Source organism: Eurytemora carolleeae, unplaced genomic scaffold, assembly GCF_000591075.1.
Source record: "Eurytemora carolleeae unplaced genomic scaffold, Eaff_2.0 scaffold1108, whole genome shotgun sequence".
Lineage (NCBI taxonomy): Eukaryota > Metazoa > Arthropoda > Copepoda > Calanoida > Temoridae > Eurytemora > Eurytemora carolleeae.
This window is the reverse complement of record NW_019397041.1, coordinates 22919-36289: the sequence shown is the minus strand read 5'-3', so window position 1 is coordinate 36289 and position 13371 is coordinate 22919. Positions and strand designations below refer to the sequence as shown.

The window sequence follows — 13371 nt, the reverse complement described above, 5'->3', positions numbered from 1 at the left end:
TCTTAAAGGGGTAGACCTATATTTTTACTAGAGAGACAAGTTATTAAATCTTAAAGGGGTAGACCACCATTTTTACAAGAGAGACAAGGTATTAAATCTTAAAGGGGTAGACCTTCAGTTTTACAAGAGAGACAAGGTATTAAATCTTAAAGGGGTAGACCTATATTTTTACTAGAGAGACAAGTTATTAAATCTTAAAGGGGTAGACCTCCATTTTTACAAGAGAGACAAGGTATTAAATCTTAATGAGTGAGATCGCCATTTTTACTAGAGAGACAAGGTATTAAATCTTAAAGGGGTAGACCACCATTTTTACAAGAGAGACAAGGTCTTAAATCGTAAAGGGGTAGACCTTCATTTTTACAAGAGAGACAAGTTATTAAATCTTAAAGGGGTAGACCACCATTTTTACAAGAGAGACAAGGTATTAAATCTTAAAGGGTTAGACCTCCATTTTTACAAGAGAGACGTTAAATCTTAAAGGGATAGACCTCCATTTTTAAAAGAGAGGCAATCCTTAGAGGCATGATGAAGAAATAGATTATAAAGTAGATTTATATTTTTTAGATATTTAAATTTTTTTGATGGCTCCCAGTCCCTGTAATTATTCAAGAGCATTCCCTTTAAAACAACAAATCTGCAATAAATTCTATTTCAGAAACACTTTTCTTTCAACCCTTGGCCTTCTGCAGTATACTGCCTCAACTTGGAACATTCAAACTTTTAAGGTTTATTTCTTCTCTAGGCTTCCATATAAAGGAATTGATCTGACTCTGTTTTATTTGTATTTTCATAAATTGTAGATCTCTGATTGTTTGTTTATTCTCGTCATTGATTATGAAATTATAAACTCTTTAACCGAGTTGCCTCAAATTTTAATTAGGAAATTTGGTAGAACCACGGGAATATTTTTAGCTTGGTTTTAAAGTTTTAGTTTTAAAAAGTCGACTTTTGTAACTTGGTTGTCTGTTCATCTATATATATTTATTCATAGTAATCTCAGCTCAGTTAGTTTATCTGACTGTTTGTATATCCCAGAACGTTCTTAGTTTGCTCTAAAAGCGGCTTAAATTAGAGAGGCGGCTTTTGAGACGCGGCTAAAATTTGGTTTATTCCACTTAATTTTGAATTCAATGTTTTAAGATTTAAGCCGGCCCTCAAATTCATTTTATTTGGACTTAGGTCAGCTTTTGTAGAAAATACTTAGCTCCCAGGCAAAGCTGGGTTCCCAAGCTATTGATATAAAAAGAAAAAACCTTTGTTTTTTGGCATTTGTCTGTTTGTTATCGATTATACCACATAAACCTAAATCTATTGACCGATTTACCTCAAATTGTTGATTGGGGAACTCAATAGAAGCACGGGAATGTTCTTGGTTTGGTTTTAAAGTTTAAAGGTTGTGAAGGTCGACTTTTGTAGAAAAAAAACTTAGCTTTCAGGCAAAGCTGGGTTCTCATCCTTCACAGATGTCCGATACACAATGGTACCCTGGAATAATTTGATATCCATGTTTATTTCTTAAAAATCACTTGCAAATCTACACCTCAGAAACAATAGAGGAAATAATTAAAATTATACACTTTTTACGCTATAAAAGAAAATATCTTCCATATATTTTATCAGATAAAGTGTCTATGGGACCATTGAGGTATAACTTTTTAAATGGAGGGTCATTTGAGCTTACAATAAGTATGGTAGTAAAGAAAATACTAAATTGACGAAGATGCTTGCCAAATTGCAGAACCGTAAACCCAAACCATTGGTTCTAAATAAACACTAAAAATACTGGAGTTATGATTAAACGAAATTGGTTCAGTACAGAAGATATATCCTTATACAAATTGTGTACACCAAGAATTGGGATACAAAATAAAACTGAGACAACATTTAAGAAATCTTTCGTCTATTTTATGTTACTACAAAGCTAATTCTGAAGTTTTAGAACGTTTTAAATAAAATGGATAAAATAGACGATTTTACAAAGAAAAGAATAAAAAGATTAAAAATAAATAATTAAACATAAAGGATTTCAAAAATCGGCGCGAATTAGAAAGATGCAAAAAAATGCTCGTTTTGCGTAGAGCCTAAATCTTTTTTCACAACCAATAAAGTCTATTTTATTTTTTTAAACATTAAAAATAAATCTATTATTTTTATTTCTAAAAGTTGTTAGTTCATCGACGAAAATTACTACTAATCCACCACCAGTTTATATTAAATATAAAGTAAACAGTTAATATGTAACTTTCCTTTCCCTTTTATTTCTATTATTTATATTTTTTTAGAATTGAGGGTGAAATATTCCCACAATCTCTATGTTTGGAGGTTTTAAAATATTTTCCCCTTAAACACTTAATTTTGTATGTTTGTATTATATTTCATAAATAAATTATTACTTACTTACTTTCAATTTAGACTTTAAATCATAACTTAAGTTTGGCGATTGTCTCTAAATCCCACAGTTTAACGGGCCCCACTGTATTTTATGAACTAATTTTACTGGCGTTCATTCGTCTTCGCTATATGTAATCTATAGACGCTGTATAACTGGTTATGTCTTCGTTATATTTATATTATAATTATTTAATTGGGTTTGATGTTTTGTCTGTGATGTTATAAATCTCTGTGGAGGCAGTTTAACTGGCGTTGATGTTTTTTTTTGTGTGTTTTAATTTATCTATAAACGCAGTATAACTTGCGTTGATGCTTCGCCTGTGTTATAATTTATCTAAAAACTGGAATTAATGTTTTATCTATAGACGGAGTACAACTTGCTTTGATGTTTTGACTGTGCTATATTTTATCAATAGACGCAGTTTAACTGGCGTTTATTTGTTGCCTGTGTTATATTTTATCCATAAACGCAGTATAAATGGCGTTGACGTTTTTTTTGTGTTATATTTTATCAAAAGACGCAGTTTAACTGGCGTTTATGTGTTATATTTTATCCATAAACGCAGTATATCTGGCGTTGACGTTTTTTCTGTGTTATAATTCATCTATAGAAACAAAATAACTTCGTTTGATGTTATGTCTGTTTTATATATTTCTATGGAGGCAGTATAACTGGCATTGATGTTTTGTCTGTGTTATAATTTGTCTAAAGAAACTAAAAACATAATAGAAATGTTTCCATATAAAGGTTGAAACTATTAAATTACGAGATACCAAACCAAACTCAGCTCAGATAAAAAGCTAATTAAATACGGAGGATCAGCACGACTTTGCGCCTGTAATACACCTCCAAAACTTTTTGGGTAAAATGGATTTTTAAAATAGTGGTTGCGCTCTACGTGCTAATGGCTTATTTGAAAAAAATATTTTGAAAAACCATATTTTAGACCAATAACGTAAATATGTACAAATTTTAAAAAGACTAGACAAAGGAATTGAGTCTTTCCTAATCCCTTTATCTTTTCAACCTGATGGTGTAAATCTTTGATATTTCAAACTTGGATTATTAAATCTAACAGAATTCATAGTTTGAATTATCTATGGTCTATACATTGGGTTGCAAAGATATATGGATAATAAATCAGAGTTCCTTTAGGCTCCTGACTCTTGAGCCACTTAACTGTTCTATTTTAAATTTTAATTGGGAAACGTTAAATTTAAAAAAAAAACTATTTATATCATAAGCTTTATGTTATGCAAAACTTATTTTATGATTTCTTTTTATTTGGCACCAGAATGGAAGCTTGCTGTATAAATATATATAATGTAATATATATAATGTAATAAGATTATCCTATCTTGTATAGAGACCCCTCTAACTCTAGTATTTATCTTGGGAGACAAATTATTAGGCTTGGCAATTTTTCCGTTTTATGTTATTTCGATTTTATTTTGAATTTTCTCACTTACTTACAACCCCTGAACATGTTCAGGATTTCAAACAAAATGTTAATTTTTTCATAAAATTTTCACGATTTCGAACAAAATGGTTATGTATTCGAGGAAAATGTTCATGATTTCGAAGAAAATGTTCATAATTTCGAAGAAAATGTGCATGATTTCAATAACGTGTTAATGATTTCGACAAAATATTTATGATTTCAAATAAAATGTTCAATATTTCACAAAATGTTCATTATGTCACAAAATTTTCAGGATTTGGAACGAAATGTTCATAATTTCACAAAATGTTCATGGTTTTACAAAATTTTTTAACTATATTTTAATGTATTGACAAAATGTTCATTATTTTGACACAATGTAAGGGTTTCCTCTAGCACTTCAGAATTCGATTAAAAAAAGTTCGAAAAAAAAAAAGCCTATCTGTGATGTACCAAGGGAGTTGAACTGTCTGATCCTGACATCTCTTATTTAAAAAAAGTAAAAAAGTTAAGAGATCAAAGCTGATATATATATATATATATATATTGTTTTTGCTTTTTAGCAACGGTCATTTTTAAAAACGATCGTGTATGAAAATGATAGTTTCAAAAACGATAATTATAAATGTCGATAAAATAATTAATACAAAATTCATAACTGTCATAAAACTCAGATTCAGTAGCAAATTATTTTTTTTAACAATCATTTTTTTAAGAAACAATCGTTTTTAAAAATCGACTGTTTTTAAGAACAGTTTTTCGTTTTTTAAAAGTTTAAAACGAGTGGTTGGTTATCAAAATCGATAGTTTTTTGGCTTTTAAATAAAAAGAGTTTTGATTAAAAACATATTGAAGTGCCTGTTTAATTTTTTTTTAAAACAAACCTGGAGAACGAGATGATGTTGTTCTGTTATAACTTGTATTAAGAAGGTTTAGTGAAAACATTGAAAACAGTTGGCTTAGGAAGTTAATTGAAGCAAGACAAGTAATAAATCTCCTTCTTCTTTTATACCATTTAACACACAAAATATACCTCCCCCCCTCCCTCGCTTTCTACACCTGCATTAACATTGAACATGCCATATGTTATTTGACATTCTGACCTAAAAAAGTTTTAATTGAAAATGATTATCATGATATAAATACACCTTACTTGCAGTTGTGTATTCGATGCATGACTTTAAAGTAATTAAGTCAATGAAAACTATGCTTAACCAACCATATGGGGTTTTAAACGAATCTGCAGGTGATGTTGAAAGAAAAAATGAGTATTGCCAACAAAAGTGAACAGTCAGTTGCAAACAATTTCATTTATTAACTAAATAAAAGAAAAAATAGAAAACCATCAAAAAGATCCAAACTTATGATAAAAATTAAATTTAAAAAACTTATATCAAATAAAAAAGAAATTTCATGTCATCTTTTTTCATAAAATATACTAACAATAATTATTAAAGAAACTACATTTAGTAAATATCTTCCAAGATGTTTTTAAGAAAATTTGAAAAATAAGCTTTGATCAAAAAACAATCTACAAATTAAATTTAAATTTAGTTAACAAAAAACAATCCAAAGATTGTTTAAATAATCCTAAATCTTAAAAAGAAAATATATTTAAATCTTAAAAGTTAAGAGCATATTAAAACTGAACTATCATAAAAAGAAACTGATTACTTGCCTTCGACTCTAATTTACAGATCCTTGCAATTTCGCAACCTGATGGTATTTTACTTTTTGAGTAAACAAAACTTTTACTTTAAAATGTAAAAATTTCATTAAATATGTTCATGTATGGTAGCAATTAAGAAGTAGATTTGGGTGTAATTATATTTTTTCAAAGTTATTACAGGGTTTTAATGTTTCCATTAATGACCGCAACATCAGAATTCCTTTAAAAAACTATTTTGAATTTATATATAAATATTGTAATAATTTTATTTAAAAATTGTATTTTTCTAAAATTTATAAAAGAAAATTTCTTTTTGTTACCGTTTCCAAGAAATAATCAAAATTTGTTTTGTGACAAAAAATGCAGTTTTGTCTAAAAAGAAATATTCTATGGCAAAATAAAATAAAATAAAATGTTTTACTTTCCTCCTATTCAAACATTCAAACATCAACATGACAAAAGAAGGGATTTTCTAGAATATGTAAACAACTGATTTGTTTTGTTTACAAACAAAATAGATTAATAAACATTTAAAATTTACTCATTCAAACTGAAGACTGAAGAAATTGATTACATCAATTTATGAAAATATTTCAACCCTGGCCGTAGGGTGGTTGTTTTACAAGAAAACTAAAGGGGAAGATAGCAAGTGGGGAAGGGGGGGGGTCAGAGTGTATTATACTAAGGAATGGAGAGGATAGGGGTGGAGGGAGGAGGGGGGGGGCTTCTAATGGGCTTAACCATTTACCTGTATTCCAAATTCCAAACGAAAATCAAGCGTAAAATTCGCGAAAAATTCCTGAAACTTTCTCCAGAAACTTCAATTTTAGAATTTGATTAAATAGCGGGAAACGCTTTTGTACTAAACTTTGGAAGAAGTTTGAAAGAAAAATGAACTCAGATTATCTAGATTTCGAACTTTCCCCTGAATATGAGAACCCTCAGCAACCTTAAGAGATGAGTGAGCGGAAAGTTGAAAACAACATTCTTTAAAGGATAATTAACTAATATTGTCTAATGTGAGGGGTAGCTTGGGTGCCAGGCAACTTGGATTTGTGGACATGGTTGTCGGCCTTATTGTATGCTTAGTGGAGTTGTCTGACAATTTCCTGGGTTTCTTACACACATGTTGTCAACTTGTCGGTTCAGGTTGCTAAATTCTCACATGGTTGCTTGGTTGCTTGTTTGGCGGAGTTCTAGGAAGCTCAAATAGTTGTTCAATTCTCAATCACATTAAACTGAAGAAAATTGAAATCATTTCTTTTCTTGTTTAAGGAGTATTGAAAAGACCCAAAAAGTTTTGAATTTTTAATATATAAACAAGAGAATAGAATCAAAACTAGAAGAGCCACGAGGTCACAAAGTAGTACTAGTTGTCTCGCATAAATTTTATCTTTTCATTCTGTTTGCAAGGGTAAGTGCGTATATATCTAGAAGCTCTGAGTTGAAAAAATTACGTTAAAAGATGGTGGTTTCAATTTTTTATATTTATTTTCTATTTTCTTTTTCAAGTTTAAGAATAGATTGCTTGCATGGAATCTTGATTTTATTTTATTTATCTAATCATCTATCTATCTATCTATCTATCTATCTATCTATCTATCTATTTATCTATCCATTTATCTATCTATCTATCTATTTATCTATCTATCTATCTATCTATCTATCTATCTATCTATCTATCTATCTATCTATCTATCTATCTATCTATCTATCTATCTATCTATCTATCTATCTATCTATCTATATGTATCTATATATAAATCTATATATCTATCTATCTATCTATCTATCTATCTATCTATCTATCTATCTATCTATATCTCTATCTATCTATTCATCTATCTAATTTCTAGTAAGATATACTTCTGTCTATATATGTGAATAAGTATAGGGTATAAGAACTATGGTTGGCTCCCAACCCTGCCTATCTATCTTTTAAACTGCCAAAAATATCTTTATATTCTTCTTATACATAGTTGAATCAAAGTTTCAGCTGTCTCTATCTTTCACAATTCCTGATTCTTTCTCTTTCTTTCCCTTTTCCTGATTCTCTTGCTTTCTCTTTCTTTCCCTTTCCTGATTTTCTTGCTTTCTCTTTCTTTCCCTTTCCTGATTTTCTTTGTTTCTTAACGTATATAACGTATCACGTATCACGGAGTTATATGTATATATTTTAACATGGAATGGGTTAATCGCAATCGTTAATCGTAATTACTATATGAACAAGGTACAATATAAATTACAATCACTCTCCACTAAAACCAGCTATTTCTTCGGTCAAAGTATTGCAAATCATTGCAGTACACACTGAAAGCTTAGTTGAGGGTGCAATAGGCCTCAATTTTTGCTACATACAAACAATTTAATTCTGAATAATTTGCTTAATCTACTATAAATCCTCTACAGTCCCTTTAACGCTAAAGAATATTTCTTACCTACAGTACTTGGTCTGCTTTCCCTTTAACACTGAAGAATTTGCTTAATCTACTATACTTCGTGTACTCTCCCTTTAATGCTGAAGAATTTGCTTAATCTACTATACTTCGTGTACTCTCCCTTTAATGCTGAAGAATTTGCTTATCCTACTATACTACGTCTACTCTCCCTTTAATGCTGAAGAATTTGCTTAATCTACTATACTTCGTCTACTCTCCCTTTAATGCAGAAGAATTTGCTTAATCTACTATACTTCGTCTACTCTCCCTTTAATGCTGAAGAATTTGCTTAATCTACTATACTTCGTCTACTCTCCCTTTAATGCTGAAGAATTTGCTTAATCTACTATACTTCGTCTACTCTCCCTTTAATGCTGAAGAATTTGCTTAATCTACTATCTCTACTTTTCTCCAGGTTTTCTAAAGGTAAGAGAAGAGAAGCAAAACCTTAGTTTACAAAACTCTATATTAAACGCTCTTTAGTTTTTATATTTATCTATCTTTATATCTATCTGTCTATTTATATATTTATCTTTATAGATTTATCTATCTATTTAACTATCTATCTTTATATTTATCTATCTATCTTTCAATCTTTATTTTTATCTATCTATCTATCTATCTTTAGATGTACCTACCAAATAGATTATCAAGTACAATAGGTGGCAACAGAGAAATTAACCAATTATACACTACGTCACAAGTGTCAAATATAACAAGGACAATGAAATTTTCTCAAATTAGTTGACATGTTTTCCAAGATTAAATAAAAAAGTGTAAAAACGGAAACTAAAGAACACGTAAAATTTCACTTATTTTACTGTAAGAAAAGCACTTTATTCAAATATTATCAATATTATTGATGATTTTGTCGGACACAAAAACTAAGTTGACACTTGTGACGACAGAATACAACTGTACTGAGAGTGTACAAATTCTACGTTGCCATCTATTGTACTAGAATCTATTTGGTACCTACTATATATTCATCTTTATATATATCTATCTACTATCAATCTTTATATTCATCTACCTACATAAATAACTATCTATTATTCTACATATAACTCATTCTATAATATATGAATTATTTTAAACTTTATTTTTATCATATTTCATCAATCATTTTTATTTGTTAACCAATTTTTCAAACATTTTTCAGTTTAAAAAGGACAATTGCAGTGGTTTTTCCAAAGTTTGGCAGGCCTGACGCAAACATCTCTAAGAATTTTTCCAATTACTTACTAAACCTAAACACTAAAGCTTGATAGTTCTAAAATATACATGTCTAGTGCTGCCTTTTTTATTTTCATCCTTTATATAGCAAGGAATGATATAATTATATATATTATATATCTAGAGGATTCAATCAAGATACTGTCTAAAGTAGAGCTCTTGTCTATCTATCTATCTATCTATCTATCTATCTATCTATCTATCTATCTATCTATCTATCTATCTATCTATCTATCTATCTATCTATCTATCTATCTATCTATCTATCTATCTATCTATCTATCTATCTATCTATATATCTATCTATTATAGATAAAATGAAAATGATAAAATTCTTTGTAAATTATTAAATTTTTGTTTCGCGGCTTGATTAACACCAGCTGACTGTTAACAAACGTTAGAATTATTGATTAATTGATAAAAATAGTTTTTTGGCTACCCATAGCAAAAGGAAATCATTGGGAGGGGGTGGGGGATTCATAGGAGGGGCGCAAAGTGGAGGGTGAGGAAGGGATTACAAATTTTATTTTTATTTGCGTTAAGGATTATTAATTTTATATTTACTTACACAACTTTTGCGCGCACGATTTAAAAAGGCACTTTAAAAGTCTGTAGACTTAATTACAAGTCCATCTATAAAGTGGCAGATCCGAAGTCACACCGATAGCCTTAAAACTTTTGTTTATAAAAGAATAATCAATAAAAAAAAGGATGTCAACTGGCATCAAACCTTTAACGCCTATTGAACATAGGAAAGGAAAAAGTCCAAAATCTAGTTAAAGAAATAATTGAACTATGGAAGCAGTCCATAAAGCCTATTACGCGCAATAATAGAAATTTGAGGCAAATTGGTCTGCAAAGTTTAAATTCATGATAACAAGACAATTAATATCGGTCTCATGAAGGAAATGAATCAGCCTTTGTCTCGAAATTTTTAAACATTTATTTTTAAAACCTGATGCCCCCCGGCCCCCCCACCCCCTTCCATACCCGTACCATTCAAATTCAATCCTCCCCTTCCCGTGTTTTATTGTATGGGTTTGATATTGTTCCACTATAACTGGTATAACTGATCTCCCTGAAAGCGGATTAAAATTCCTAAATAAAGTTTCTTTCTTCCCTACCCTTCCTTCCTCTTTCTTTCCTACCCTTCCTTCCTCTTTCTTCCCTACCCTTCCTTCCTCTTTCTTCCCTAACCTTCCAATTCATTTGTTTAACCCTCCCTTCCTCTTTCTTCCAACCTTACCTTCCATTAAAGACGGCCAATGTTGGCTCGGCAAATCCCGTCATTAAAGTGTTAGTTTAAAGAATATATCTATGTAAAATCATGTACTTTAATGATAAATATATATCTATCTATCTATCTCTTTCCTTTTTCTTTCCTACCCTTCCTTCCTCTTTCTTACCTACCCTTCCTTCCTCTTTCTTTCCTACCCTTCCTTCCTCTTTCTTTCCTACACTTTCTTCCTCTTTCTTCCCTACCCTTCCTTCCTCTTTCTTCCCTACCCTTCCTTCCTCTTTCTTTCCTACCTACCCTTCCTTCCTCTTTCTTTCCTACTTTTTCTTCCTCTTTCTTACCTACCCTTCCTTCCTCTTTCTTTCCTACCCTTCCTTCCTCTTTCTTCCCTACCCTTCCTTCCTCTTTCTTCCCTACCCTTCCTTCCTCTTTCTTTCCTACTTTTTCTTCCTCTTTCTTACCTACCCTTCCTTCCTCTTTCTTTCCTACCCTGTAACCCTTTCTTCCTTTTTCATTTCCTTATTTCGACTTAATTTTGTATTTTAACTGGAAGCTTTTCTTTTTCTCAAAATTGAAAACGAATTCTGAAAGAAATTCAAACTATGAATTATTTTATTTTTAAATAATCTAAGTTTAAAATTTCAAAGGTTGCAAAGATATATATGCATTAGAATATTCGATTATGTGGCAAAACTCAGTTCCGTTAGCTTAATAAGCTCAACAACTGATGCAGAAAGGATTTTGTGGTAAGTTTTAAAACTGTCTTTGTAGCAACATCTTTTAATGATGGTTGTTTTCTGATTTTTTAAAGAAAGAACAAAAAACATGTCGAAACATTGGCATTAACAATCAATTTGAAAAGAAAGAAGAAAAAACATGTACTAAATTCTGGGAGGCATTTACAATTTTTTATAATCAAAATTTACAGAATTATACTATACAGGGTGTCCCAATAAACAGGGAATTAAATGACTACTGATATATCGTTTATGTTCCAAGCGGGATTATTTCGTAAATATGATTTTGTAGTATCGCGGTTAAAACATCAAACACCGAAAACTAATAGTCTCGGGATTTCCAAAATGTGGTCTGTCATTTTTTCCCCTTCAAAATTTTCGGGGATATTAGGTAATTTGGCCAGATTCCAGTTAATAAAAAATCAACAAAATTGTTCACATTTTTAACATCTTCGTAAATTGTGAAAATACAAAAAGGTAGACCACATTTTGGAAAGCTCATAAGACGTTCAATCTTTTTTTTCAGCACTTTATTTCATTTATCAAAGATGATTTTCAAGCCGTCTCTCAATTCCCATTGGGACATCCTTAATTAGCTTCGAAAACCAAACTAAAGCTAATTCCCGTAATCCTGCCGAGTTCTACAATCAACAAATCAGTCAAGGGTTATGATCGGAAATACAGACCTACCGACTGCCAAAGAGAGATTACTACTTTATGAATATATACAAGAATGTCTTGGACAAAAATATCTCTGAAACCTTAATAGCACCCCCTCCACCCCCCTTTACTATTAGTTTTAATAATTTGATTCTTAACTTTCAACGCCCTTTCATATAAACCAATGTAATCCTCTCATTCCTTATTTAACGCACTTTTACCCCTCCCCCACCCATCCGACTCTACCCATCCTTGACCCTCTCCCTTCCTTTCACCTTCCTCACACTGAATGTAAATGTTGAGGCTTATAAACTTGAATAAATTAGTCTACATACATATACAGGGTGTCCCAAATATAAATACAATACAGGGTATTCTAGATATACATACAGGGTGTACCAAACATACATGCAGAATATAGAAAAAATGCATGACAAGGGGGAGGAAATAAACAATTTAAGAGAAAAAAAATTGTATTTATTTTAATTTCTCCAAACGTCTAAATGTCAAAATTTCTTGACCATTACACAATTGAAAAAATAAACGTGTTAAAACTTAGCAAACCAGGAAGAATCTTGAAAAGCACATTCCAAAAATTATAAAAGAAAGCAAAAAGAGATTAAATCTGACGATTATTATATTTTGAACACCCAGCAGAAAGTGTTTAGACTCTGTATACAATAGGTATATGGGCTACACACTGGGTTAATTGATCAGTATTTAGAGATAATAATACAAACTGCTTAACCGGATTATTAACCTGGAGTTGATATACATTATATCTATTCGAAGAAGGATTTCTATTCACAGGTCAAGTTAGAATATGTTAAAATTGAGAATACTTTGAGGGGGGGGGGGTCAAAATTATAAACTGAGTTTTCATCATTATATTTTCATGTTTAACTTTTATTTTTTCGACACCCAATATGTAAACAAAAGAGTTTTTTATTGTTACTTTTACTATTTTGGTTATGTTGTAGCTTTTGATGGTATTAACACTTTAAGCTTTGTATACTGTATACTGAATACCATTCCTGCTTTATGATGCAAAGATATTTTTGTCATTTCTACGAGAGGGGGGGCATCATAATTGTATGATCTTTCCACATTTTCTTTGTTCCATTTTTTGTTCTGTTTCTGCAATCTTTTAATACAAACATTTCATTTTATTTANAATGGTAAGTGTAAACATATTTGTGAATTGTGAGCTATTAATGGTAAGTGTAAACATATTTGTGAATTGTGAGCTATAAATGGTAAGTGTAAACATATTTGTGAATTGTGAGCTATAAATGGTAAGTGTAAACATATTTGTGAATTGTGAGCTATTAATGGTAAGTATAAACATATTTGTGAATTGTGAGCTATTAATGGTAAGTGTAAATATATTTGTATGAATTGTGAGCGATTAATGGTATGTATACACATATTTGTGAATTGTGAGCTATAAATAGTAAGTGTAAACATACTTTTGAATCGTAAGCACTAAATGATAATTGTAAATATATTTGTGAATTATGAGCTCTAAATGATAATTGCAAATATGTTTGTGAATTGT

At 30.3% G+C, this 13371-nt stretch overlaps 1 protein-coding gene across 1 annotated transcript in view; it reads left to right on the top strand.

Annotated features, from left to right (window-relative positions):
• LOC111711353 (putative uncharacterized protein YKL202W) overlaps positions 1 to 10912 on the top strand; it is a 35168-nt gene extending 24256 nt beyond the window's left edge. The window contains 3 exon segments of the mRNA XM_023485688.1: positions 10288 to 10390; positions 10578 to 10698; positions 10700 to 10912. Of these exon segments, the coding sequence (XP_023341456.1) occupies positions 10288 to 10390; positions 10578 to 10698; positions 10700 to 10912 (437 nt within the window).
• The last annotated feature ends 2459 nt before the right edge of the window (positions 10913 to 13371 follow it).